The sequence below is a fragment of the Psammomys obesus genome, unplaced genomic scaffold, assembly GCF_907164565.1.
Source record: "Psammomys obesus unplaced genomic scaffold, mPsaObe1.curated_primary_1811, whole genome shotgun sequence".
In the NCBI taxonomy this organism is placed as follows: domain Eukaryota; kingdom Metazoa; phylum Chordata; class Mammalia; order Rodentia; family Muridae; genus Psammomys; species Psammomys obesus.
The window spans coordinates 5637985-5665542 of record NW_026596109.1 but is presented as its reverse complement, the minus strand read 5'-3'; the positions used below and the strand labels follow the sequence as shown (position 1 = coordinate 5665542).

Sequence of the window (27558 nt, the reverse complement as noted above, 5' to 3'; positions counted from 1 at the left end):
TGTGTGTGTGTGTGTGTGTGTGTGTGTGTGTGTGTGTGTGTGTGTGTATACAGTGGAAAACTATATGCGTACATGCTCAGATCATGCTCACCTTGGCCAGATGATCCTCATTTTCCGTGTTGACTCCGAATCGTGAGATGCTTGTGTTGTTGAGGCTTGAGCTATGCATCAATTTCTTCACTCCACTTATCTGGGTCATGAGCTGCTGCTTCTTCTTCTTCTCCCTGTCCTTCTGGGTGGGAGACGGAATTTCCACATCGTTCTGCTTGTCTGCAACACAACAGTAAGCATGCTTTTGAGCACACGTGTGCCAGTGAGCCTACAGTAGTATTTAGAACAACTTGAACCATGTGTGTAACAGGGTTTACATTTCAGAGAGAACTCTTGTAGCACGGCAAGATCTGCAGATGGTCCTGGGAAGCGGCTGGAAGACACATGAGTCCCTGTTACTGCTGAAGGACACTGAGGCCCAGAGAAGCAAGCAACTTCCCTAAGAAGTGTCAGGGAGAAGACCCAAGCCTTCTATTTTCAGCGTAACCAAGGACTGCACTCATATTTTCAAAGTGGAGTATTAATATCTATAGAGTGAGTCTTCATTAAAGTGAGTGACATATTTTTGTGTATGAAATGTTCACTAGTGGACATAGTGGCATGGGCCTGTAATCCCAGAACTGGGGAGGCAGAGCAGGAGGACAAGTGTTCAAAGACCTAAACAATTAATTTGAGTTAGCCTACGCTACCATGGGACCCATCTTAAAGCAAACAACAAAAGGCTCATTGTAAAAGACGGACCCAGTTTATCAAAAGACAAACTATGTCCTCATTTTACTATATTTTTATTCTTTTCTCCGTGTAAAAATTCATAGGCATTCAAGCAGGCTCAGTTTAAATAAGAATATGAATGTTAGAAAAATAAAAGGTTTCATAATCTTCAAACGATTATTTTCAAGCTTTGGTTCTTTAGCGCTTGAGGTTTGGAGGAAGACTATAATTTGACTTTCTTCATGTTTTGTGCCTATTAATTCTTCTAATAAATAACAAGGCCTCTTATCCATATGAGATATCTTAGTTCTTAATGCCTGCACTCATTAACTATTGATGATAATCTTACTTAGCATTTTCTTTGAAATTTACAAGGCAGCAGTAGGACAAGTATTAATGCAAAGGAATATCTATCTGCACCCAGAATCTTTCCTGTATATTGCTATTAGATATTAACGATAAAAAACTGTATTTCCCTTCACAGGGAATCTTGAGATTCCCTTGCAGGGAATCATAAAATGGCGTATTTCCTCTTTCCTGCGGCAGGGATGCCTGTGAGTACCCTAAGGCAGTGATTGGTTCCATGGCTGACCCAATTCTTCCTGGAACTAAATGACACCCCTGGCTGAAATGGTTAATGTGGTCCTCAGAAGTGCCCACATTTGTCATTTCTTGTCACACTGAAAATCAGTACAGCAACAGCACCCCCCATTTGAAAATGGAATGCTTCCAGATGGCACTCGGGCACAGGGATTGCTTTTAGACTCCTACAGCTGATGGCATATACATGTGTCCTCCTCAAGGACGTCTGCCTGCCCACAGGCACTGGAGACATTCCATCAAACTGAAGTGAGAACAACAAGACGGGGCCAGCTTCAGGCCCAGCCTACCACCTGGCTGTCGGGAGAGCCTACCATTTTCCATTCCCAGCAACCCTGAAAGGCCTCTAGGTGCTCATGAAACTGTGACTTTTGATTGGAGAATTTTAGTCACTTCAATTAGTTTAGATGTTTCCAAGCTATTTGTTTTCAAGTAACATTAAGAAAACTTCAAAAATAACAACAACAACAAACCCACCAAAGGTATGGGCCCCACCCATCTCTCTACATATACATAATTCCCCTACTGTCTGAATGATCAGAACTAGATTTGGGGGCAAATAACAATCCCACACTCAGAGAAAGTCAGCAACTTGCCCATACCAAAAGGACAACCCAGTTAACAGATATTTATTCTGCAATTACTTTGTGTTTAATAGCCCAGAAACTAGACCTTGAGGTTCCTGTTAAAAATCTTTTTCCTGCCACACAGTCTCTGGTGTGGAAACTATATGTCATTTTAATTTTGAAATTCCCTTTCTCTCTCTGTCACTTCATTGCTAATAACTACCACTTTTTGCTAAAATGAAAGGTCACAATAGCTCTTGCTTTTCCCAACTATTTTTTTTTTTTTCACATTTGGTTAAAAAGGTTTTTGGATTCCCCAGTGCCTCTGCAGATTTCAGCATCTCTGGGGGACCGGCAGCTTTCCTGGTTTTGGTTAATTAAAGGTTCCCTGCACCAGTGAGTAATTGAGCAGAACTGATGTGCCTGGAACATGGCAATAAAGAAGAGCATTATTCACAGGGGTATCAGTGACATTCATGGGTGTTCCCCTGCGCCAGCACTGGAACAAGTGACAGGCTTCCCTGTTCGGAATTTCCTCTTGTGAGCACTTAGCTAGAGTACTACGGAAACAACCTGAAGCACAGACTCAAAACTGGCAAGAGATCCTCAGTGGATTAGCATTGCTAGTGGCCTGAAAACAGTGGGGACACCGTTGGCTATTTCAAAGCAAGCATGTAAGCAACCAAACAAAAAACAAATACGAAAACTGATCTCATCCAAACATTGTCAGTGGCAAAATTTGAGGTGTTTTGCTTACTAGATCCTGGTATGCTGTGATCATGAAAATTCTGAAATTTTCCTCCAACCTTAAAATTTCTAGCTTTTGAGATGAGATGTTAATTACATTTAAAAAGAAAATTTTTCCTTACCTATGAAAATATTAACTAGCTTTTAATATAACACTTAAAAATCTTGTTTTATATATCTGGTCTTCACCTATATGCTATTTACTCCTCTTGAGATTAGATACTCCAAATTCCACTTTTTCCAGCAACTTGAACCCCATTATCATATAATAGCATTAATAGGTTGGTCCATGGCTCATTGCCTGGCTTTCTGTGACCCACCTGAACATTTGTCTTTTTAGATGGGAAAACCCATAAGTTTCACAGACGACTGAGTTAGGAGATACCCTTTCTGTAGGGCAGGTTTTAACATTCTCTGGCTCTTGCTGGGACATTGTTTGTTGAGTATAACTCTGACTGAGATAGTTGTCTCATTTTGTTCTATAGACAAAGGCAGAACAAAGCCTTTTATAGTCCTAGAAATTGTTAATCCATTTTTATCTCCAACCATCCTGATTTCTACAGAAAAAAAAAATAGTATCTATATCCCACCCTTATGGGATTCTGTTCCTCATGCCCTTATGAATTTCTAGTAGGGATGGTATCCAGGATTTATTTCTAAAAGCCTAGAGAGTTACTAGCTATGACTCAGAAAAATATTAGTCAAGTGACTTTAGATTGGTTATATTCTTTCATCTCAACTTCAATCCTGTTTCCTGTAAAATGAGGAAATTGTATCACGAGGGTTTTAAAGTCCACTGCAGATTAGAAGAGGCCTTGCAGTCCTCCAGAAATACTCCCTTCCCCCTACAACAGGGCTAAGAGTCCCATGCCCTGCATTTACAGTTCAGAAGCAAGCTTTTTGACTGTCTGCAAGTCTGGTGCTCATTACAGAGAAGTCAAATATGCCTCAGAGATGCTGCTGAGCTACCCAGCCCATGACAGACTCACTGACTGTCAGAGCTGGAAGACATGAAGGGCTGCATCTCTCTCGAGGTCCCCATCTTTCAGATGAAGCAGCTGGTACCTCTTGGGTGTTCTCATCTTTTTTTTTTTTTTGTGTGTGTGTGTGTGTGTGTGTGTGTTTTCTTAAAGAACCTTCCCCCTTTCCTATCTAGCCTATTTGTGTTTGCCATGTACACATTCCAGTGTATATACATACGTATTCACACGTACATCACCCTTCTAATACTGCAAAGGAAGTGTTAACCCACAGAAACCCAAGAATTATAACGTGCAATGCATGAGGAAATAAGTTCCTCGCGCATTTCACTCTTCTGCCGTCGATACCTGCCAAGTGTCCTGAAAACGGTTCCCACCTTATGGAAAATAATTGAATCCTTCATGAACCAAGATATGTAACTGGGATGGTGAGGGGAAGATTCCTGTGTTCAGAGATAATGGGGAAAGCCCAGGAAAGGGAAGGACTGGTGATTGTGCCTCCTTTTGCCTATATTCCAGCCACTTCTGGAAGACGGAGTCTATATAAAAATTCCTCTCCTTTGTTCTCTGCCAAAGATCGTTGGAGCTGCAGCGGGGAACAGCAGGTGCTGGAGGACACCCACACATGGCAAGAGTGAGGATGGCCTCTGCCTGCTGATCTGCAGCTTGCGGATCTCCTGGATGACCATGGATGGGGCTACACAGTAGTGCCATACTGAGCTCCGCATGATGGCTGCTGCTGCTGAAAAGCTGGTTGATACGCTCTTAGAAGGAATTGCATTGGAGGGATAGAAACTGGACCGATTTTTTAAAACAACGCTGCAAGCAGACTGTGCTCCCTAAGACAGCAGGGCAAATGCTCATTTCAGGGCCTATGCCAAAAAAGGAAGCTGTGATGCTCAACTGTAGGAACGGGTTGTTTCCTTGGGGGAGAAAAATAGAGCTTCAGAAGCCAAGGATATTTCTGAGTGAGCAGAATAAGAATCTAGGGGCTTCCCATGCATTTTGAGGTCCACATACACTGATTCTGCAGGCCTCATTAAAACAGGCAGAATAGGTTCATGATAAAAAAAAAAGTTGCCCTTAAGATAATTTAAGAAACCCCTTAAGAGCCAAGCAAGACTGAAGGAATAATTGAGGACCATCCCTGCAGAGCTATGGCCAGTGTTGGGTGTTATGTACCGTTCACATGATGTCAGAAGGCAGTACACGATCAGAACTAGAAGACAGTAGTACTGCTTAGAGAAAGCAAGGCCTGTTAGACATGAACCCTACCTCCCCCCACCCACATGCATGCACCCTTAAGAAATAACCTAGCAAAGCGACAGTCAAATTATTTCCAGAACATGCTCTACTGGACTCTGTAGAGGTGGCACATCCCTTACAAAACACCTAAGAGGAAAGCTTTTTGTCTTAAAGCCCAGTTATTACAAGAACTGTTTTTTCATTTGTTTTGTTTTGTTTTTAAAGAGATGCTGGTAGAATAGTTGCTGGGGTGGGTTTTGGACCTTCAGCTACTCTGGAGGTCTCTGTAGGGAGGGTGAGGTAATACAAAGCCAAGTAAATGCAAGAAACCCATCCTAACCTGCCCTCTTTAGCGGGTACTATCTCTTCAGAAATACTATCTTCTTGCTTATTCTTTTTCTGTAGAGACTGGCTTCAGCTCTTATCTTGGATGGGGTTGTTTTCTGTGCTTAACCTCACTTCAAAAAATTTGCAGGGATGCCCTCGGTAGGTTGGAGAAATTCGCCCTCTAGCTCAGTGGGATTTTTCTGTTAGTGTCTTACCTAAGAACGTGTTTGAAATGTATTCAGACACCTGGTTTCCTGATCTGCTCATCTCTGAGAGGTGTGTCAGCTCCCGGTTCAGCATCCTTTTGAACTGTTTTTAAAAGAAAAAAAAAATACGTATTAAGTGTCTGGGAAAGAACAAACGATTGCTGTATTTTCATCCTTACTTTCTAGGAACCGAAACACTGTACCAGCTGATTTCATTAGATTAATGAGAGCTACAGCACAAATCACCATGTCCCCTCCATGTGAAATCATTCCAGTGTCAGTGTAGAAAAAAAAAAAAAAAGAGGTTCTTAAAATTTCTTTTTGATTGCTTTTGAAGCTGCAAACTCAGGAAAAAGGAATTTTAATAAAGGCCAAAATAATTTCACTTAAAAATATTGCTACTTTTTTAAAAATTGAAAATATACCCAAAAATATAATTTGCAGTGATAAATGTATTCACTGAGAACAGATTAAGCGAAAAGTTTAAGAAAAAAAAATGGGGGGCGGGTGCTGGGGAGCATCATTTAAAAACAGAATTTAGAAAAACAAACAGAATTGAAACACATTACGATACATTAAAATGCAACGCAATAAAACATGTCCTTATTTCATTATAAGCCCCAGTAGGTTAAATGGATACACAAATTAAACCTCTGCTCATGCCTTCTACTCCACCAAAAACAGACAGATGTAAAAGCATCGCATTCTACCAAAGACACGTAACACAATCAAATTGACCCACCTTGATATAACCCCAAGATACAGATAACAAATAGTTTGCCTCGGGCATTTTGGAAGCTTTTTTTTTTTTTTTTTCTTTTGCCACAATCCGCAAATCCCTTTGAAAGAATTCAGTGCTGTGCGAGCAGCCCGGAGAGGATTAGGAAACCCCTGCAGATGCGGTGGTTAAAGAATCAAAACTTAGACAAGACAAAGCCTTCCAAATGCGTAGCATTTCCTAATGCAGGACAAGCCCGTCTTCATTCACTCTCCATCCTTGCAAGAAGCCTGTGCACTCCCTGCTTGTTTCCGGGCAGAAGAGAGTAATGAGACCAGGAATTGTACGAAGGAGCAGGAGCCTGTCCGAATGTATTCAGCTGGCCGGCTTGAAGCGCTCCATCACTTATCAACAGTCCCGGTGCCCGGCGGGGTTTCCACCCTAGATTAGTCCAACTCTGCCGGGGAGCAGGGAATCTCTTTCCCCCGGGAGCTGTCTGACTGGGGAACAGCCATCTTTTAAAGAGGAGAAGATTAAAATGGAGGAAGCCCCATGAATATTTAAGTAAACCTGAGGTCCTACCCTCCCCTCCTCCCCCACGTTCCAGCTAGGTGTTCCTTAACCCTCTCTTCCCTCTGCAGACAGCGCTCTGCAGATGCAGCCTGACACAGCACTCAGCTATTCTAATTGCTTCCAAGTGATGGTACATTTGATTAATTGGCTCTGAGCGTTTTTTGTTTTTTTTTTTTTTTTTTAATTGGAAAAGGTTAGAACTGTAGCTGTTTTCTGACTTGGCTTCCAGTGTAGAAGAATTTCTTTTTAACCAGCTTTTGGAATAGTATTTGCCCACCAACTGGGTGCTGATGCATTTAGACTTTTTATAGTGGAATGAATGGGGATGGAACTAATTTATTTGGTTCAAAAAGTACTTTATATACAATGTGCAATTTTCTGTGCTCAGTCAGTTCATTAATATGCCTATTAGATCATATTCAGCAAGTGGATTAAATTCATTTAATCTTTCCATGTAGTATCCCAAGTACATTAGGGAATACAAGATAGCATTTGCTTATGAACAATGACTTATTTGACGTTGTGCTTATATGATATTTTAGTGCTGTTACATCTTATAATTCTCGTTAGAAATGTTTCCGAGTTAAATTATTTTAGTTTCATTTTAACGACCAGGACATGCTGAAAATGTCCTTCTTTTCCTGGCTCCCCTGCCAGCCCTTTCTTGTCAGCATTACAATAAAAGCCGTGGGATGCCCTAACCAAGCTGCTCCACACACCCCCAACCCCCAACATCCCTATTCCTAGCCTTCCTGGGAGTTCCTGTACTGCGTGTTGAATGATCAGCAAAGCACCATGGCAACAGCCTGAACTTGTAATTGGCTCTCTTTCCTGTGAGGCATTCCCCTTCCAAATGAGCATCCTGCATCTGACAATGGCTTTACTTCAGGCATCTAAGACTCCGGTAAAAACCATCGCTTCCTTCCAGAGAGCTGCCTTTTGAGGTGAAGCCAGACCTAATCTGCAACCGTGCCTATTGGCTTACTGTACCATGCACTCTCCTCAGAGACACAGCCACTCTTTTTTTGGGTGGCCTTGCTTCCGTATGTGTGTGTGTGTGTTTCACAAGTAACCTGGCATCTCCGAGTCAACCATCATCTGTTCAACTTTTTCCAGGTGAATTACATAAATTCCAAGTTATTTGCTCTTTAAGATGTAACTCTGGCCCTGTCACATTTTAGCCACAAAACCAGCACTTACTGAAGACTGGGGAGCTGAAAAAGATAGGCTGATAAATGCTTGTTGGTCTGCTGGCCTTAGCAGAAACAAACAAACAAACAAACAATCAAAAACCTCAAACTTTAAACTGTAGTAAAACTTTCTTACATAAAAGCTTAGGGACAGATTTCTTCTGTAGTTACTTTTCCTCCTGCACAAGACTTAGCCAAATATAATAGCCAAGCAATTATTCTCATTTTGGTTCCCTTGGTATCTCTGAAATATTTACAAACATTTTGGAGTCTACTAGGATAGTCATACTTTAATAAAGCCATTCTGTCATGTCTTCAACAAACACTGGTGGAATCCCTGAAATGGCCAGGCAAAGTGGTAGAGAAAAATTAAGCAAGCAAACAAACAAAAAGTCCTTTTATGGTTTTAATCAACTTTTGTTCTAGTACAGTATCCATGTCTGTTAAGTCACATTGACTAATCTTCAGTTAACAGTCTGAAGAGGGTAAGGAGGACTCTTCAGTGGTTCGGGTTGGCTGTTCTCTTCAGGAGATGAGAGCAGTTTGAAAACGAATCATAGAAGGTAAGACAACTAACCACTGCCTTCCCCCATATAACTTCCCTTTGTCCATAGGATCCTGTTGGGATTCGTGGTCCATGAGGCTATGTGGTCGAGGGTGGTGGTTATTAGCCATGGGGCTAAGTAAATTACACGCCTTCTGTGTCTTTACAGAAGGGGTCAGTGTACTCATGCAAGTAAACAGAGGAATATCATCTCCCTTCTTTCCACGCCTAAACAAATTCTCCTATGATCTTTTTACAGAGGGCAGTAAGGTAACCATAAAATACACATGACGAAGTATACAAATAGAGGTCATCCAGGGTCAGAAACCAATCTAGACTTTTTAAGTGTTGCTTAGCAACCACTGCTGGTTTTCTTCAGCAAGGGACGGTCCTACCACACCAACTAAGGCAATCATTGCTCTCATCAAAAATTACTTAGGAAGAGCCCACATGTTTGGGGTTCTGAAAGACTAAGAATGGCAGATGTGGCCTTCTAGCAAGGCAGAATCTGATTAGTAAGGGTAGGGCTGGTCCTGGTGACTGCATAAGACAATGACTAGAACCGATATGTTGAGGTGAATGCTGATGCTCAATTAAGGACCTCAGGACTTTCAGTGTCTGAATTCCAAGAGTCTCAGGCTTCTGAGTTGCTTCTGGCAAGCTACAGATAGCCATAACACAGCAATCACGCCTCAACTTTGATTCTCAATCTTTATGACTGGCCTGGTGACATCACTTCATCTCTCTTCTGTGAAACAAGAATGACACATATGACTTCCGACCCATCTCTCCGCCATAACCTCTCAAGATTGTGTGATAGATTTTAGGGCAGCCTCCTACAGCTTGGTCACACTATTTACTAGCAACTAGCTCCTCTCAGAAAACAAAACTCTTTCTGTACTGCTGAGGTAAACAAGGGGGAAATGGAGATACTTCTGTCTGTAAGAATAAACTACTGGCTAAGAAGAGAGATGTTTGTCATAACACAGAGCTCCATAGCCTGAGGCTCTCTTGGAGCCTTCCTGTGGACTTACCAGTTAGCTGTCTCAATAGGAAGGAAAAATGGATCCTGAATGAAACCTTGGCCCAAGGACTTGCAAGATTGGAAGGGAGGAATGAATTTATTTACTTCACCAAATGGCAGTTGAGAATCCACAAACTGGAAGGTGCTATTTCAAAGATAAATGAGTTCTCATGTCTCCTGTACACAGATCCTATTTTTCTTTAATAATCTGTCCTCACAAGATAGTCCTGTTAGAGTCTACCTAGAAATAATGTCCCCAGAGGAAATGGCCACATTCCCTTTTCATCACAGACAAACAAAGTTTGTGAATGAACCCTTAGAACACAAACTTCCCCACAACTCCCCAAAGTCATGTCTGCCCAACATGACTACATTTGCAAGCCCTGCTGAGAAATTACAGTTAGGTTTTGAAAAGAGAAGAGCTTTATTATTTTTTTTATATACATGACTTAATACTACTTTTCTAGAATATTCTTTCTTTAAATCAGCTGTGACGTTTTAATAGCCTGCCTTTAATTCGCTTAATTTTTTATGTTCCCAGTATTACAAACGATAAGTAAGTCTATGTGTGATGTTGTTTTCTGTGCGCCGGATTCAACACAGACTTCTTAGAGGCTACTTAGAAAATATTTGAAATTAATTTTTTTTCAGATAATTTCAATATTTCTTCAGCTTCTAAAACACTTCTAAAGTGATGAAAGCATACTATCCTTTTCTAGTCTTTCTCAAAAGATGAGCTTAAACTTTGTGCAAAGATCTACAGGCACTGTCCTGAGCTCTTAGTGACTTCACATAGAAGGTTGAACTGGAAGGATCTTGGTAACATTATGTTTCTCAGTTTAAAAAAAAATCCAGAAGGCAGATGGTATAGGAGCTAGCATCAAGCACGTGAAAATGCTACTTTTAAACTAATCTGGATTTCCTAGCAGTGATTCTACATGACTAAAAATACCTTTAAAGTAATTGAAAGTTGGTAGTTTTGCCTCAATGATAACCTGATGAAGTCAGTAAGAGAAAATTTTAAGGATGGGAAAGAGGTGCCAAACAGAGGAAGGCAGTCCCAGTCATTGCTCCTGTGGGTGGCCATCGACGTATGAGCCCAGCTGTGAGACAGGCGCCTTATTGTGTAGGATCTTCCTGTTTTCGCAGTTTGAAACAACTGCCAAAGTCATTAAAGTCACAATGACTTTTTTAGGGACTAACTTTTGACTCATATTTCATACTCTTGTTACTCATAACTTCTAAGAATTCCCTAGTATCAGGAAAGTGGGAGGGGTCTGAAAAATCCCTCTTGAGATCACAGAATGCTCACAGTGGCAGAGAGGTAACAGTGGTGACAGGTTAGGGAGAGCTGACCACAGGCAATTGTAATCTAGGGTGAAATGAATTGACTTCTTCTTGGGTTTCTGTTTCTTTAGTTGAGTGAGATGGTTAATTTCAAAGTTCCTGCTTTTTTTTAAATCTGACTTTAAAATAAAACAGGAAAAAAAAATCTGGAGCAAGGATATGAAGTGGTTGTTTAAGAAACCCCTTTATAGAACTCACAATTCCCACTGTTCTTAAGAGCTCAGATTATGTTGTACTGTGCTTCCTCCCTCCATTCCTTTAGAACTCCATGCCCTGTTCCTTTAATGACATCTTTGTCTTATTTGAAAGGCAAGTGAGATAGCACTGAGTGCTATACCTGAATGAAAGGAGTTGCACCCATAGCTCTGCCCCTTTTGCCAGAGTAGCTGGGCCCGAGAGCACAGTTCCAGGGTGGGTTGTGCCTGCCAACAAATTCTGCTATGAGCAAGTTCTGGACTGGGGGTACAGGGTTAGGTACTGTTCACTGTTCAAGGGGCCACATCAGAGAGGCGCTCTTCTGTAGCAAACTGAGGATGGAGTCATTTCTCTGCCCAGCTCCCCAGGGATGTGGTGATAGAGGATAGGCAGGCATCCGAGGAAAAGCAAGCGTGAGTCTAGTCATTACAGTTTTGTAACAGAAGACTGGCATTTCTGATGAACAAAGCCAGTTCTATCCACCAGCCAGAAGATGAGTATTTGCTCAAGCGACATATAAAAGGCCAAGTAGGGAGGGACAAAACATTAGTGCTTTCATACAGAGAACTGGAAAGAGGGAAGGAGAAGGGTCGCAGAACACAGTTTTTTCACAAGTTCTCAGGAGGCCTTGGGTGGCTCTGCTATCTCATGGTCAGGTGATTCTCTCCACTTAGTCTCTTCGCTATTCATTAATTTTTCTTTTTTTTACAATTTCTGAAACCTTTTCAAGAGAAAACACGACACACATTATTTAAATGCTGAGAAATGACCCTTTCTAACCCTGCAGTGATTCCCATAAGAACCTTTACAGAAACTGCTCATGACCCACATTCCCTTCTAAACTGCTGCAGTGACGTGATTAAATAGACAAAAAACAAAACAACAACAACAAAAAACAAAAACAAAACAAAACAAAACAAAAAACCCTACAAGTATCTATAAGAACTAACAGAGTCATGGCATTCTATATGCCATAACATTTCTAAATGATGTATGGTGTTTTATATTATACCATACACATTATTTATGATTATATATCCACATTTCTGCATATGAAGAACTGCTCGGTTTGGTGGATAAAAATTCAAGATACTTATAAATTTAGAAATTTAGATAAAACTTTTTCGGGTACCTGCATATTTCAGATAATATGTATCCAAATAGCTCACAAGAAGATTCATAAATACTGTAGCTACACAGTCCATAAATACTGGTCATGGCAAGCACTTGATGGCTGAGCTACATCCTGAGGCCTGTTTTTTGTTGTTGTTGTTGTTTTTTGTTGTTGTTGTGGTTGTTTTTAAAGATAGGATTTTGCAGTGTTGCCTGGGCGGTTCTTGTCTCCACCTTACAAACTCAGGGCTTGTGTGTGCTGCCACAGCCAGCAGCCCAGTTCCTTGCAGTAACCCATTCCTACTTTCAGACTCTAACATTGTTTGAGTTATTGTAATTCCCATTCCTTTAAAATGTCTACTATTTCTGGGGCTATACAAATCTGCCATAACCTACTTTTGATATTACTACTCTACTTTCTTAAAAGGCACCACAGAGCCTGTAACAAATTTGACGTCAGCGATACTGTTTTCAGCTAGTGTCTTTCCCGTACTCCCTGATATGGGAGACAGTGGGAGGCTTTAAAACTGCTTTAAGAATCACTCCTTCTGGATTAACATTTTTCTCAGTGCTGGGACAGCCCAACAGTCTGTCGAGTTCAAGGTCAACTCTGGGGCCCATCAAGTAAATTGAAACCCTGAGCTTTACAGGCTTATCCTTTTCTCTCTTGGAAACATGTAACTTGTCTCTTTTGGTATTTCGGCATGCCTAATGTTGGACTCTACACATCCAGATTGAGAGAAATCTGCCACAGGTTGAAAGTTCTGAATATATTTGTTAGCTCCAAAGGATGGAAACAAGTCTCTCAAGTTATTTTTATCCTCTTAGAAGAGAGAGCTATATCCTGCGTATTGCCTTCCTGTGACAGCTACCATACTTTAGACCAGGTAGATGTTCACTTTCAGAATAACGTGTCCCTAAGATAGATAGGTCTGTTGGGATAGAGACAGTTTCAGAGGTGGAGACCTAGCTTTTTCATGGAGAAGAGGGAGTGTTCATTTCAGGCTTGCCCTTCTAGTGGACTTTAATAACACACAAAGGAAGCCCTAGCTGAGAATTCTGTAGCAGTGTAGAGTGTAGCAGAATTGTAGAGTATTCTGGCCAATCTGGAAATAAACTCCCTACACTGTAGCCTAATCGGAAACTGTGCAAGCCCTTGAGCCTCTTGGAGACCAAGAATTTCTACCTTTAAACAGGGAGGGCTAGAAATGGCATATATCTGTGACCTATCGGGCACTTTATGCTGTGGGATTTATGCTGGAAGCTAGGTTTTATTTCTGACTTTGAAGTCTGAACTCAGGCCCTTCTTTTCTTTGGGTTCTTGGCTACGTGTGTGTTTCTGGTGGCTCTTTAGCATCTAAACTTTTTTTTTTTTTTTTTGCTGTTGACGGTAGCTTGCATAACTAACTACAAAATTCCCACAATATATGTGGTACAGTGCCGTGTCATGCAGGTCATGTGATACATGAATTACTCATACAGGTACAGGCTTGCTGTTTGACATTTAGAATATCCACCGGTATAAGGAGTGTAACTAGAATTGCCAGGAAGATAAATGAAGCATTCACTCTTATTTATTATGAAAACCATACTTTGAAACAGGCTTATGTTGAGGCCATACCTTTTTTTTCTTTTTTTAAGCCTGTTTGGAGAAGTCAGGATAGGAACACTATTGATTGGTGCTCCTTTAATTTAGCCAATTTCTTCTAATTAGGAGAGCAGGTATCGACCAAAGCTAAGAATAACCGCAGACTGCCTGACATAAATGCCCGCCTGCGCTGTGTATGCATTTACTCACATCTGCAGAGTCGGAGCCAATTTGGTAACATATGAATTGGTTGAATGCACTTCTGGGATGAGAATATGCTACTGGCATCAGCAAAATGCCGGAATGAAAATTATGGCCCAGCAAGGGTGAAGTAGTCAGGTACCATGCAACAGGTAGAGCTGCTGATTGACACACACAACAGATACTCTTAAGTCCTGCCCCACGACCACCACCCCAGAGACAAGAAGTATGAATCAGCAGCCATCGTGAGGCTCTGAAGGCTTTGCTTGAGGTCCGTCAGATGCAGACGTTTTGAGAGAACAATAAATCAAACAGTGCCAAACTGGCCAGCTGGCTTTCAAACAACCAATACCAAGCCTTCCATTTCTATTCATGGGAAAGTTTCCTTTACACCCCGACACCCACATCTCTGCATTTTCTGCTGTGCTCTGACACCCCAGTTCAGAGAGTATGTAAGCCTCAATGAAGAAGTGAGCTTTGGAAATCTAAGCTTCCCTCTAGCCAATGTTCCCTGAGGTGGATTCAGAGTTTCCTGGGCATCGGAGTTCTGGGTCATGAGATTAGATATGAAAAGTGGTGATGCAAAGAGCAGAAGCTTTTTTTGAATTCTTCCTAACAAATGTCTACATGTGAAGAACTCATGTTTTACTCATTTTAACTAAATATATTTACCATACTTAAAAAAAAAGTGATCTATTTCTGCCCAGGGGTTCATATTCTTTGGCTCGAAGTCCCATTTTAGCATCTTGTTTAGGGTTTTGCTGGGCTAAGAGCTTTGATTGGGCTGGGGAGAAGGTTCAGTGTGTAGACTGCTCGCTGTCCAAACATGAGGACCTGACTTTGGATTCCCTGTGGAAAAGCCAGGTGTGGCAGTGCCTCTCTGTAACTCTAGCATGGGTTGAGAGGGAGGTGTGGGAGGGATCCTGGGATTTATTGGCTAGCCATTCAGTGAGAGACCCTGTGTAAAAAGAAAAAACGGTGTAAGCAATAAAGGAAGACAATTGATACTGACCTTAAGCTTCCATGTGCACACTCACTAGTGAGGACACTCAGATAAACAAAGGCACACAGACCCTAAACACCCCGCTCCAGCTTTCCTTGAAAAACAACATGTGACCTTTTTCAGCCTGAAAAATCTTACTGTGTTAGTAGTATTATATGCCCCTGGACAATACCCTTATCCAGATTTTTAATCATAAAAAAAGTATTTAATCATATAAAATATCAGTACAAAACTATCTTTAATGAGTTCAACAACAACAGTGCTCTGAAGTTAAATGATACTGACTGTTAAACCTTTAAAATCTAATACTGGTAGCCCTTGTTGAAACAGTCCCAAGGACACTCCCAGGTATTGCCAAGAAAGATGCAAATAAGCTTTGTGCAACCAGATCCTGAGTGTTAAAACCCAGCAGGGAGAAAGTCAGTGGCAGCTCATCCTGTCAAGAGCACAAATAATGGTCTTTCTTGGCCAAGAAAAATATATCCAGTGCATCAGTCAACATGGCTATATCTCAATCATCTGAGTCAGGATGGAGCCAGCAGCCGTCATCACAATGGGCAGGGGAGGGGTTGAGAGCTGGCAGGGTAGAGGGCTCTTTTTTGGCATGTCAGGCCAGTTAACTTTCAGGCTACAAGTTGCGTACCCAGAGTAGGGGTCAGTTACTTGCACTTATTTCACTAGAGAACTATCAGAAGGTTCCTGGCACCCCATAATCAAGCAGATGTGAGAAACTACCGGAAATACATACCCCTCCCCAGGTCTCTCAAATGCTAGCTTGTGACAGGATGGTAAGAGGCTGCTTTGCAGAAATACCAAGAAGCCTGGGCATATCAGGAGAGGTTTGGAGCCACAGGGCCAGCCTGTGTGAACAGAAGGGGGAGTTTTCTAGGTAATGAAGTGACCAAAGAAGCATAAAGTCCTCATTCACAAGAGATAATAAAGCTCCATACTCTGAAGCCACAGTTTTAACAAATGTTGGCCACTAAGGGTAAAGAGGAAATTTGAAATCATCCTTGTCTACTAACCAGAGTTAGCAAAAGCTTAGTATATCTTTTGTAATTTGTCTCTGTTTTTTTTCTCCTATAATAAAATGAGTATTTGGGTTCTTTATCAAATTTCCCTCCAGGGCTTTTAGTTCAAGTCTTCTGGTTTTGTTTTTTTTGTTTTTTTTTTTTTTTGTTTCCAACAGCCCAAATATCAAATTTCTTTATTCACTTTGTAATTTCTTATGTACTATATGCTAAGAAGTTTCACCTGTTCTATTACACAGTGTAAATAATGACTGAAAGTGGGTAGACATCAAAAGAGGCGAAGGTATCATGTCAAGAAATCTTTTAAACATGGAATAACTTCTCCTTGTAAACATCATATCAACACAGTTAATTCTCTGAGTCACTTCTTTTCCTCCAGCACTTCTTCATTTAAAAAATTTGAATAAGAAACAATTGCTTATTCACATTTATTGTTAAATATGTGAAGCATTTACCTCAGAATTCTAAATTTTAATAAATAATAAGTTCTTGAGCCATCGTAGGAAGTTTACAGAGGAAGAAAGAAAGAAAGAAAGAAAGAAAGAAAGAAAGAAAGAAAGAAGGAAGGAAGGAAGGAAGGAAGGAAGGAAAGAAAGAAAGAAAGAAAGAAAGAAAGAAAGAAAGAAAGGAAGGAAGGAAGGAGCCTATCCACTGTGAGTGAGGCTGGTCTGACTCAATAGCTTACAGGTGTTAATAGCACTGGCACTGTTTGTCAGTGGGCAGCTGCCAATAGAACTGAGCTAACTCCACTGTGATGCAGGTAACAGGACTCAAGAATGGAAAGCTCAGTTGAGTCATGAGGGCTTCATATTGAGCCATTCGCTGGGAAGAGACGCTGCAGGGGTAGGAAGAGGGTAACCTGAGGTTCCCAACATGATCTCAATCTTCTGGGCCAGCCACTCAGCCAAGTAGCTGGAAGAATCCACCACGGTGACTATCTCACCAGTGTGTAAACTCTCCAATTTGCCTTCTTCAGTTCGCAAGAGAGAAAGGGAAAGGGAGAAATAAGGGGGATTACGACTGGATTTGCAATGAGACCTGTATCTTAGTACTGTAATCCTCCATTATCCTCCAACCCCAAAGAAGTCATGCCACAAAAAAAAAAAAAAAAAAAAAAAACTTTTCAGTGAGATTATCCTTGTATTTTCAAAGGTTTCTTTTTGGATTATATTATATATGTATTCTTCTCTTTGTACTGATAAGAAAATAGACCTTACTTATAAAATGTTTCATCTGTAAAATGACTTCAAATAAATAGTATTTAATTAATTTTGTTTTCCTGAAAGTAACAGGAGCACCTAAACATAGCCCCCAACCAGTACCACGAATTACACATCAGGTTTCCCACACTTGGGAGAATCGCAAGGGTCTGCTCATTCAGACTGCAATAAAGTCTTGTCCCGGGAACAGCACCATGACCATGATCTCTTCTCTGTCAGGTAAATACATAAACAGGACTTTTAAAGTTCTTCTCTGGACTGAAAGTTGCCTGGTACAACTGTATGAAACAATGATTGGAAATAAAATGTGTAGAGTTTTTTTTTTTTTTTTTTTTTTTGTTATTTATCAAATTTTAGCATCTATCGTGACCAAGGACATTAGTTGTCAAGTCAACACTTAGTTTATTTGGGCCTCTGTGTAGCACAGCCAAACTAATTCAATTGGAAAGACATTTTTATTTAGTGACACACTTTCTTGATGAGGTATTAGATGCAATACTTCTTGTTCTAAATTAAATTTAAAAAAAAATATTGGTTTAATCTTCTTTTAAAACTCCTAGGTAGCTGTACTTTGATTTCATCTTCATAATTGTTCAAGGTTAAAATATGATGCAGCCTTCTGTGAGCAAAGAAAGGGCAATGTGGTCTTGTAAGGTTCTTAACAGCAAACTTAAAAGTTTATTATGTTTTAAATTTAAAAGTTAGAAGACCGAAATGACTCCACCATGAATGTGAGTTTCACCTTAGCAAACTTGCCATGCATGCGTCAATCCGGGAGGGTGTGAGGCCTCCATAGCAGTCCATCCTAACTTAGTGATTGTTTTTGGAAGGGAACTTATTGGGGTTGCTGAACAACTTTAAACTCTGCTCCATAAAGAAGATTATCAGGATCCCTCCAAAACAGGCACGCGAGGACAGAAGATTCACTACCTTCTTAACTTCTAAGCGACTTGACAGTCCTTTCTCTGTGGAAGCATTTGGCTACTTTAAAGTACATCAAACAAAGGAAGTTACAGCAAAATCTCCCAGAGACTAAATAGTTTGGCACCAGCTGAGGGTACCATCACGTGCCAGAGGGTAAGACCGAAAGGGGATGGTAGGTCCCCGAAAAGAGCTAAAGGGAAAGCACAGTGACCATTGGCATGATTCTGACAGGCGTGCAGCAACCCCACTGAGCAGCACAAGTGTGCCCCGGTGTCTCCCGAGGGGACATTTTGGTTTTCCTAACAGTAAATGATCCTTGCCTGCTGAACCCATTTCACCTAGACGTTAAATATTTTGGAAGAATTGCGTAAGAATGAGCCTCACCCCTGGCTTTGCTTCCATAGATAACAATGCCAAGGAACCTGGTGGGGCTGTGAGTCTGGGATGTATTCTCAAAGATCAGACATGCAAAGGCGGGGAAGTATGAAAAGTGGGAATCGAACGGTAAGTTCATTAATATGCTGCAACGCAAGATTTCAAAACTGCTGTTTTAGGTTTATACTTGACTCCCTGGCTAGTGTTCTTCTATTGACTGGCCAGAATCACACAGAGGTGAAATCCCTTCATTTAATTCCTTTTGAGAGATTTGCTCACTTACAAAACTATCAGGCAAGTTAACTAAAAGACTAGGCGAACTAGGTCAGAATTCAGTAAAGGATCTGGTTCCTACATATACACATGGATCTAGAAACATTTAGATTGAGCAAAATACTACTAATTACAAACTGCTGGGCCCCCAAATCCTTTTATTTGCTAAGTTTTCATAAGACTAGCATTTCAAATCCCGAATCACACTCAAGAATGTAACCCTATTCTATTACACAAAGAGCAATTTAAACAGCGACGACTGATTAGCTAAATCTTCCCTTTCGTCTCTGAAGATAATAACTAAGAAAGGAACCCCCAAAACCCCCAAAACTGAGAGTTCCTTAGTCCAACCAGCTCTGCTACAGTGGTGTGAATTCTCTATTCTGTGGTCAAGCTGCATACACTTGGAAGGACACCCTACAAGATGAAACTGCACTTGAAAGACAATGAAATCAAATCACTTAAAAGACAAAATCAAAACACAAAAATATTCGCCCTTTTTCATTTGGGGGGAGGGACAGAGAAGATGGTTAGGCAGAGGAAAAAGAAATCTGGAAGTAGACCACAGCTTTCAAAGAAAAATTTTACTGTCTTATTGTAAGCTTTTGTAGGGAAAACAAAGAGAGCTGCAATTTTGCACTCTAGTCCACAAGAAGCAAAGGATGTATCTGACACTACTATTTCCATTTTCAAAGTGCTCACACACCATTTTCTAGAACTGTGACAGTTTTTCCTCTGACCTGTGTTAAAAGGACTACTTTCCAGCCCAAACTGAGTCTGGAATTAATGGCTAGAAGCCAAGAACAAGGTAACTGCACATTCAAAGTTTGAACCAGACCTAACCAGTAAAGATCAATGTTAGAAGGACAAGACCTCCCATCAAAACACTACAAAATTCACACTGAAGAATCACTAAGTATCTCTAACCTTTCCTTCCATTTATTTGTGTCACTGGGATTCGGACACCCATCCCTGACACTCTCCCAGCCCCATCAAGTCTAAGGCTTCATATGTGATAAGCAAGTACACTAACTATCACTGACCCATACCCTCCACACCAGGAATTAAAACCTTGACTGTGCATTTGTGTGTGTGATTAGGGTTGCGTCTGAGAGCCCTGTGCATCATAGCGAGCACTCTACCAATGAGCTACATTTCCAGGCATGGTGTTTTTATTATTTTACGTTGATCAAGTTATTTCTACTAGGTCCTCCTTTGCCCTTCTGTAGATAGCGCCTATTTCAAAGAGTCTGTATATTCACAAAAGAAAGAGGGTAACTTTTTTGGCCAAGTGTCTGCACACAGTCATCTACCCCTGTGTGAGTACATTGGCTTTCTACCAACATATATTCAAGACCTGAAGTAAACCACAGAAATAATCTATTCCAACTACTTTGTTTGTTTCATAATAAGGAAATGAAAAGATTTTTTTTAAATGATTTAATTGCTCTGGAAAAATATTCTCAGGAAAGGTAGAGCTAGAATTTAAGCTTATGGCTGATAGTCAGGATCCTTTTTACTTTAGGCTGAACACTTAACGGGTGAAAACTGGGTTAAAACATGCATGCCTCCCCTCCTGCCTGTCAGAACGGATCTGCATTTTTATCTGCCCTCTAAAGTAAGATCATCCCTAACATTTGACAGGGCGCATACTACAAGCCTAAGAGCTCGAAAATATAAATCAAGCTACCTCCTAAACTTCTAGCTTGACAAATAGTCCATCACAGTCTGGATGGTCAACGAGAGCTTAGCCTCCTTCAGTGGTGGACCACCCTGCCCTCTACTTTTCTGACCACGCAGAACCTCACAGGCAAGCTTTGTGAACCCTCTGCCACAGCCTGCGTGTCCACACTCCCACATGCCTTCTCCCCACGGCTGTGTCCCTCAGCAGAAGCACATCCACAGAGGCCCTCACAGCCTCAGAGGGTTCAGAGCCATCTAGGCAGGGAATGAAGAGTGTCCAGAGGCACAGTGCGGTCTGCAGGGGAACACATATATTTCTTTGGTCTAATCCAGCCCTTCTGCACAGCTGGAGGAAACCATTCTAAGGCAGCCTTCAAGCCTAAGGACCAGTGAAAGGCCCCTCTGTGTTAAGGGAAGCCTCCATTATGAGCATCCCTTCTGAGAAAGCACCTAGATGTATCTGTTGGCCGAGGAGATCTATTTTCTTTCAGTTCTGTAGGCCCAGCATTTCCCATAGTCACTGACTGATTGTTCAATAGTACAGAAAGCGGCTCCCTCCACATTAGAGCATTTGGCTTGCCTTGGTGATAATCAACTTCCAGTATCATACATTCTGGTTTCCTAGTGGCTCCAGGGTGACAGGAGTGAATGACTTATTCCCTCCCTCCCAAGAGCCCAGGCAATTAGTAGGTACAGGATCTTGTAGAGCTGGAAAAATAAACCTGTGTAGCTAGGAGGACTCACTTCGCCAGTGATGCTATCTGTATGTGATTTTAGGATGCCTCAAGAAAGTGCCATTTATCTCGAATCCCCAGCTGGTGAGGTTCCTTAGCTGAAGTTCCTTTACTGAAGTGCTAAATCCCAACTCTTCAGTTTAAAGGAAGCCTTGGTTTCCAAGACTGTACTTCCCAATTTCAGAACATCCATTTTCATCATCTGGCTTCAAATCTGTCCCAGGCGAAGCTGCTAGAAAGAGGTTCCCAGCAGGGCATTTGAAGAGTATCCGGGGCTGTGACTGATAACTCGAATATACCTGCAATTGAATACGATATGCTTGTTTTCCTGCATTCACCATGCCAGGTACTAATGAGCCTTCTGATGCCTTTCACCTGAAAATCCTAGATGACAGACTCAGTGCAAAGAAAGGAGGAACACCTCCCATTACTTTCCAGTCCTGCTCTGCCTCCCTAGGATTGCTCTGGCCCGTCCTTCCTCAGCTGCTGTTGTTCCAACCCTGTACTTTTCTGACTGTGTCTGTCAGGAAGGCGACAGGAAATTCTAGTCACACTCACAGCAGCTGTGCCATTCCTCCTATCCTCCTCTGATGACGTGGGTTGGCTTTGGTGACACAAGGTCAGGAACTGAGCCATAGTGAAGATCGGAAAGAGAGGTCACTGTTTATACTACATTAGGGCTGGGGATCCCGGTGGGGCTCTTTGCTTTCTTCCTTTCTATACTGTTTCTCTTTCCGTTCCTCTTTTTGGGCAGAGCCCAGGCATCCTGTTTTCAAAACATCGGGCTGTTTTTTGGCTGATGAACTCATACTCTAATGAATTTTGCCGAAGCATAAGACAATTCTTGCAGGTGAGCAGTGACAGAACATGAAACACAACAATTAATGACCCCATCTAAGAGGGAATGGCTCTCACATGCCTAACCTAACTTGGACTTCTCACTGAGGGGTCCAGGCATTCTCCCAAGCATCAGAAACCATGTCTTGGCCCATCAAATTCCTGCTCACCCGTTCCATCATGTTGCCATTTTTATTTTATTATTTTTTCAATTTTGAGAAAATGTTCTCTTATACTAACTCATCCGGCTTCAGGTCTCTGTAAACTTTTAAAATTCTACTTGGCCTACTGTTGGACTTAGGGATCAAAGGAAAAGACTGTTTTTGTTAGGTTCAGGAGTAATTCCCATCCACCTGCCTGAAGGAATATAGGGGAAAGTCAGTGACACCTTTGAATCCCTCCCTTTCTTTAGGCCACAGATGGGTCAAGGAAAATCACAGATAAACAAGAAAGCACCGCCCTGCCCAGATGTAAGAAACCCTAAGGCTGCTTGCTTGGCCCCTGCCAGACACTGGCAACTCTTCACCTTTCCACACAGACTGGAACCTAGGTTACCAAGTTACACTCCCTTCACAGGACAGTGGCTTGGCCGTCTGCTCTCTGAAGTAAGTTCAGACTTTGTAAACAAAAGCCTTTGGGTCATCCCTGAAACACAAGTAGGGACACAGATTTGGTTTGGCAAACAGAGTTGTAGATGTTAGGAAGTGATCACACACTGGATTCCCACTACCTGTTGGGTCACTTTACTTTGGCGACACTACACCTGGAGAGGTGAGACCCACTTTTATACTGAATCTCTGGGCAGTTAATTAAGTCCAGTCATAAAAAAAAAATAGCTAGGAAGTGAGGCTGACAGATTTCAGACCATGAATCTCCAGTTCCAAAGCTCTTCATAGTCTCCCACCCTCTGTAAAGTGTGTTGTACTTAAACTTGATTCCAGCTCCGTAATTCAGTTTTACTGAGGCTCCTCTGTTCAGTGGGAGTAGACAAACTACTACCAGATTTGGGCTACTTAGTGATAACAGAGATGATACTTTCGATTACACAGAAACCTCAAATAATTTCAACATTTAAACTTTAATGTAGAGCATAAATTTTATTGTGCATAACTTAGTCTCACTTTTTTCCAGATAATTTTAGCTCTTTTCCAGCGGTCACAATAGAGTCCCATTGTGTTGTTAATATACTTGCCATGCTTGTCATTGTGCTCAGCATCACCCAAGACAATTATCCGAGTAAGGGTGAGGAAAACAGCTAAGTGGAGAGATGTTTTTAAAACTGCACTCTCTTGTTCACCCACTGGATAACTGCTTTGCCTTCTCACCTTCCCCCTGGGGACCTTGAGAACAGAAGAGGCCGCAGGCTTCTGCTCCAGCTAACTGTGCATGGCACAGTTTCTTTAGTGTTGACTCTGTTCAACTTCCATTACTTCCTGCACTGGCCACCATCAGGGAGGAGTGACAGGTCCAGGGACTGTGAATCTCTCCTCTCAATAAATACATGCCTCCTTTCATATTTAGTGATACATTTTAGTAACTTTGAAAGATAGCCAGTGGACAAGGCCAGCACTCTCTCCATACACACTTGACGTGAAAACTAACAGCAGTGTGCAGGTTCTTTCCTTAGGAGTGCTCTTTTTATCCTCTGGTTAATCCCCTGCTTTATCTTGGTGATTCCAGAGGTTCATGTCCTCGATAGTTAAAACTTGCGAAAATATCACCCCACAGGTTTGGGTCCACAAGTTGCCTCAAATATCACAGAATAAGAGACAGCAGAGCAGCTGCTGGTGCTGTGAGGCTGATAAAGCCTGGGCAAAACATTCTATGTAAATCCCAGAGTGATTTGGAGAAGTTACACAGTAAAGCCCCAAACACAGGGAAGTGGCTGGGTTTTACACCAACCTGGAAAGTCCCTGCTTAACAGGGAGCTTGAGAGAAGTCAGGAAATATAGTTAAAAACCCAACGTGTCCTGTTTCTTTCTCCCCCACCGAGTTGAGCTCTGAACTAACATCTCAGAAGGGGGCTCATTTCTGTTCTGTTTCTGATTGGCCCATGAAAGAGTTTCAGAGTAAGAAAGACCGCAACACCACCACCACCACCGTATACACACACACTCACACACACGCATCTAAAGGTACCCTGCTTCTTCTGCCATAACGCTTTGAAGAGGAGCCAGCGAGCTCAGTTCCGAAGTGATGCTTTTTACCCAGGAAAGGTGGGAGAGAGTGCAATCAGGAAGGCACCTTGGGCTGGGAGGTACAAAGTTTCTTCCAGCCTCAGAAATGGAAGACAATAGCACAATACCCCAAGCTAGAGTTGTAGGGAGTCTTGAAGGTGTGTTCTGTTAGGTGCAGTGTCAAGGCTTGCCCTCCAAGTACACGTGTGTAAACACATATGTAACTTCTAGCACACACCTGCACACACACACACACAGTTAAAAATCTGCATGAAAACATGTAAACAAGCAGAAAAGAACTAGCAATAACCATCACCATATAATGTCAATAAATTAGCACTCTGTGTCCAGATGTTAATTAAACAAATAAGATAATGACGGATAATTAAAGTTCCCCACCACCACGTTTTGTTTTGTTTTTCTCAATTATTGTAAATAAAATCAGGGTTTGTTTGTTTGTTTGTTTTTCCTGTTCAGTATAGGTAGAGTTTAATTTTAAATGATTTCACCTTTGAAATTAGGAAAAACAAAACCCAACCTTCAGTGGTAGGAGGCAAAATACATTGTTTCCTTCTTTCTTCTTCTCTTTAAACCTCAGGCCGTGTCAGCATCACAAAGAAAGGGTTATAAACCCCCAAAGGCCCTTCTTCTCAGCAAGACTCTTGTCAGACTTGAAGGTGATCTGTGTCCTTATAAAACAAAAAGTGGTGGACCTACTTTCTTGTGGAACACTTGTATGCTGCTCTGATTAAAGTGTAACAAGTCGCGCATTCTCCCCGGTGGACTTAAGCGCTTTTCAGTTTTCTACAAAACGCAGTGACTATAAAAGTCGCCTTTATTTGCCAAAGGATCTGGAAGCCAGGCAGACCCCTCTCACTGATACTCGCTACTGCACGAATTCGGAAACTTGTTCCTGGGCATTAACACGGGCTAAGCAATTTCAGCTTACGGTGGTACCAGGGCACAGGCAAAGAAAGTGTGGTACTTCAGCAAAGTCCTCCCGGTCGGTTCAACAGACAGGCTGCAGCCTAGCGCTTCAGTTGTAGTTAGAGAAAGGGGTGTCCTTACCTTGTTTGAGGCCATCTCGCTGACAGAGCGGTAGGTCTGGATGGTTTCTAGCTGGTCTAGGCACCAGTCTAGCTCCTCCAGCGTCTCCATTGCTAGTTTCTGATACGATTCTTCTGCAAACAAACACACAGACAGGTATTTAGGCTGCAGTGGCTGCAGACTGGCCATAGCCGAGTCTCCTCCACCTCGGCTGCTCCCGGCGCCACTGACGATGCCCCCTTGCTCCTTCATTGTTTGCTCGCCGACTCCTCGCTTCCAAGCTCCCTCTGGTGCTCTGCCCGGGGAAGGAGGGGGTTGGTGGCCGATGCCAAGTTTTCACCCCCTCGCCGGGATGAGGTGTCAGTGATCTACCAAGAAACTTCCTCAAAGGAAGAAGGCGGGAACCTGCGCCCAGACGCTCATCTGCATAACTGTGCCCTAAAACTCAGGGCAGAGCAGAGTTTTTCTCAGGCTGTTTCTGCCTTAGTCATCCCGGGGCTCTGTGGGGTGTGTGATGTCATTTCTGAGTGTTTGCAGTCGGGAGGAGAAACCAGGGAGGCTTTCCCCTCTCTTTGCTTTGCTTCTAAGTGAAACCATCTTGCTATGGCCATGTGGGGGGCAAGTGTTCGACCATGCTGTACCCAGGCAGAGCAGTCATTCATTCTGGGGGAACAGCCTCAGGTGGGTCACACTGAGCTCAGCAACACTGACCCGGACAAGTCCGAGGCATAGGCTATTCCTTTCTCTTCACGGAGTCTCTCCCTAACCTAGAGGTAAAATGAGGTCTCCCCATGATAAGACTCCAGTCTAGAGAAACTGTCTGGGGTTTTACGTGAACACGTTTATTAGCCTGGGAGTCTTGTGGCTCTTGTTATAATAAACAAAGCCAAGACTTCCCTTCTGGTAGTGCCAGGGTCACAGGGAAACTCTGAACCGGACTTTCAGGTGGAGCCAGATGTGTGTTTTTCCTTTGCCTTGATGCTAGGGGGTCTCCTTTGTTGCTTTCTGGAAAAACGTCAAAGTATTCCATGCCAAAAGACCAAAACAAACAAACTAACAAACAACAACAACAACAAACCCAGAACTCCAACAAACATAACCCAAAAAAGGGTACTTTCAAGATCATACATCTGGCTGTGATTGGAACATTATTTTTCATTTCCCAGGACATGGCATTCCATAGCCAAAAGTTTGTGGGTCTCAATAAATACCTCAGGTTATTGACTTAATATCTAGGTTAATAAACACTGAATTCACATTATAATTTTAGGTGAATTAATGAAGCTCCAGATATATAAAGCAGGCAGCCTCCCCGCATGGACTAAGGAACAGCAGCTAATTACCACGCACTCCAGAACACAAGCATGCAACAGGCACAAGACACGATGCTACTGCCAGCATTAGAACGCTTATACAGTGGTTAGAAACATATTTATCGAGAAGGCCCAGGAAGGTTACATAGCCTTTCGTTATCGCATGAAGAATTTTATGTGTGTGGCATCAAATACCTCACACAGAAAGAGAAAGAGCTGGAGTGTGTGATTCCAGGCAAACGGTGGCCTGCCCACAGATGCACACGTCGCAGAACAGGAAATCTGCTCATCCTGCAGTGTGTGCACACTTCAGGGTAAAGAGGGGTTAAAACTCAACATCCTGTATGTCATACTTGAGAACCCGCAAAACCACCGGTGGTGACTTCCTCCACCGTCTTTTCCACACTCCTCAACGTGCGGATGAGAATTTTTAGGTGTTTTCAATAAAACTCTTTTCAAGCCAAACTTGCACATACCTCGCCTCTCTTCCTCTTCACCTTTGCAACGCTGCCTCAACTCCAAGATTCTCCTCTCTCTCTAGGGTCTCACGGAGCACCCCTCTCTCCCCTGTTTCCTAAGAAGAGTACTCTTCGAGAAAGCTTTGCCTGAAGGGACAGAACCCTCCCACCCTCACTCCCTGCCGCTAATAAAAGAAAAAGGTCCAACCACTGCTAGGGCTTCACTGCCTTGGTGCCTTTCACATCACCACCTGCAGCCTCTGTAACTGGGACCAGACGTTCAGCAGGCCAGCCAGAAGGGGAGGAGTTTGCTCAAAGCTGTTGGAATCAGCAGACATGCAAAATGACTGTAAGATAAAATAACACAAGGAGCATTTCTCTCCGAAGAGGAAGAGGGGATCTGATTTCCTCTCCAGCTTCACATGGGAAATACAGAATTGTGCCAGCAGAAGCATCTCAAAAGGGGAGCCTCTGCAGAGGCACCTGAAGTGCCTGAGTGCTGCATGTGGGGTGTGTGTGTGTGTGTGTGTGTGTGTGTGTGTGTGTGTGTGTGTGTG

At 42.3% G+C, this 27558-nt stretch overlaps 1 protein-coding gene across 4 annotated transcripts in view; it reads right to left on the bottom strand.

The window, feature by feature from the left end:
* Window positions 1–27558, bottom strand: part of Pde4b (phosphodiesterase 4B) — a 516183-nt gene that overhangs the window by 11372 nt on the left and 477253 nt on the right. For 3 of the 4 annotated variants that reach the window (XM_055628760.1, XM_055628761.1, XM_055628762.1), the window contains 3 exons: window positions 25252–25364; window positions 5443–5536; window positions 92–270 (listed from right to left, as the gene is read on the bottom strand). In XM_055628760.1, the coding sequence (XP_055484735.1) occupies window positions 92–270; window positions 5443–5536; window positions 25252–25364 (386 nt within the window). Of the gene's footprint in view, window positions 1–91; window positions 271–5442; window positions 5537–6175; window positions 6664–25251; window positions 25365–27558 lie in introns of those variants that run through there. The other variant, XM_055628763.1, reaches the window with a different exon arrangement.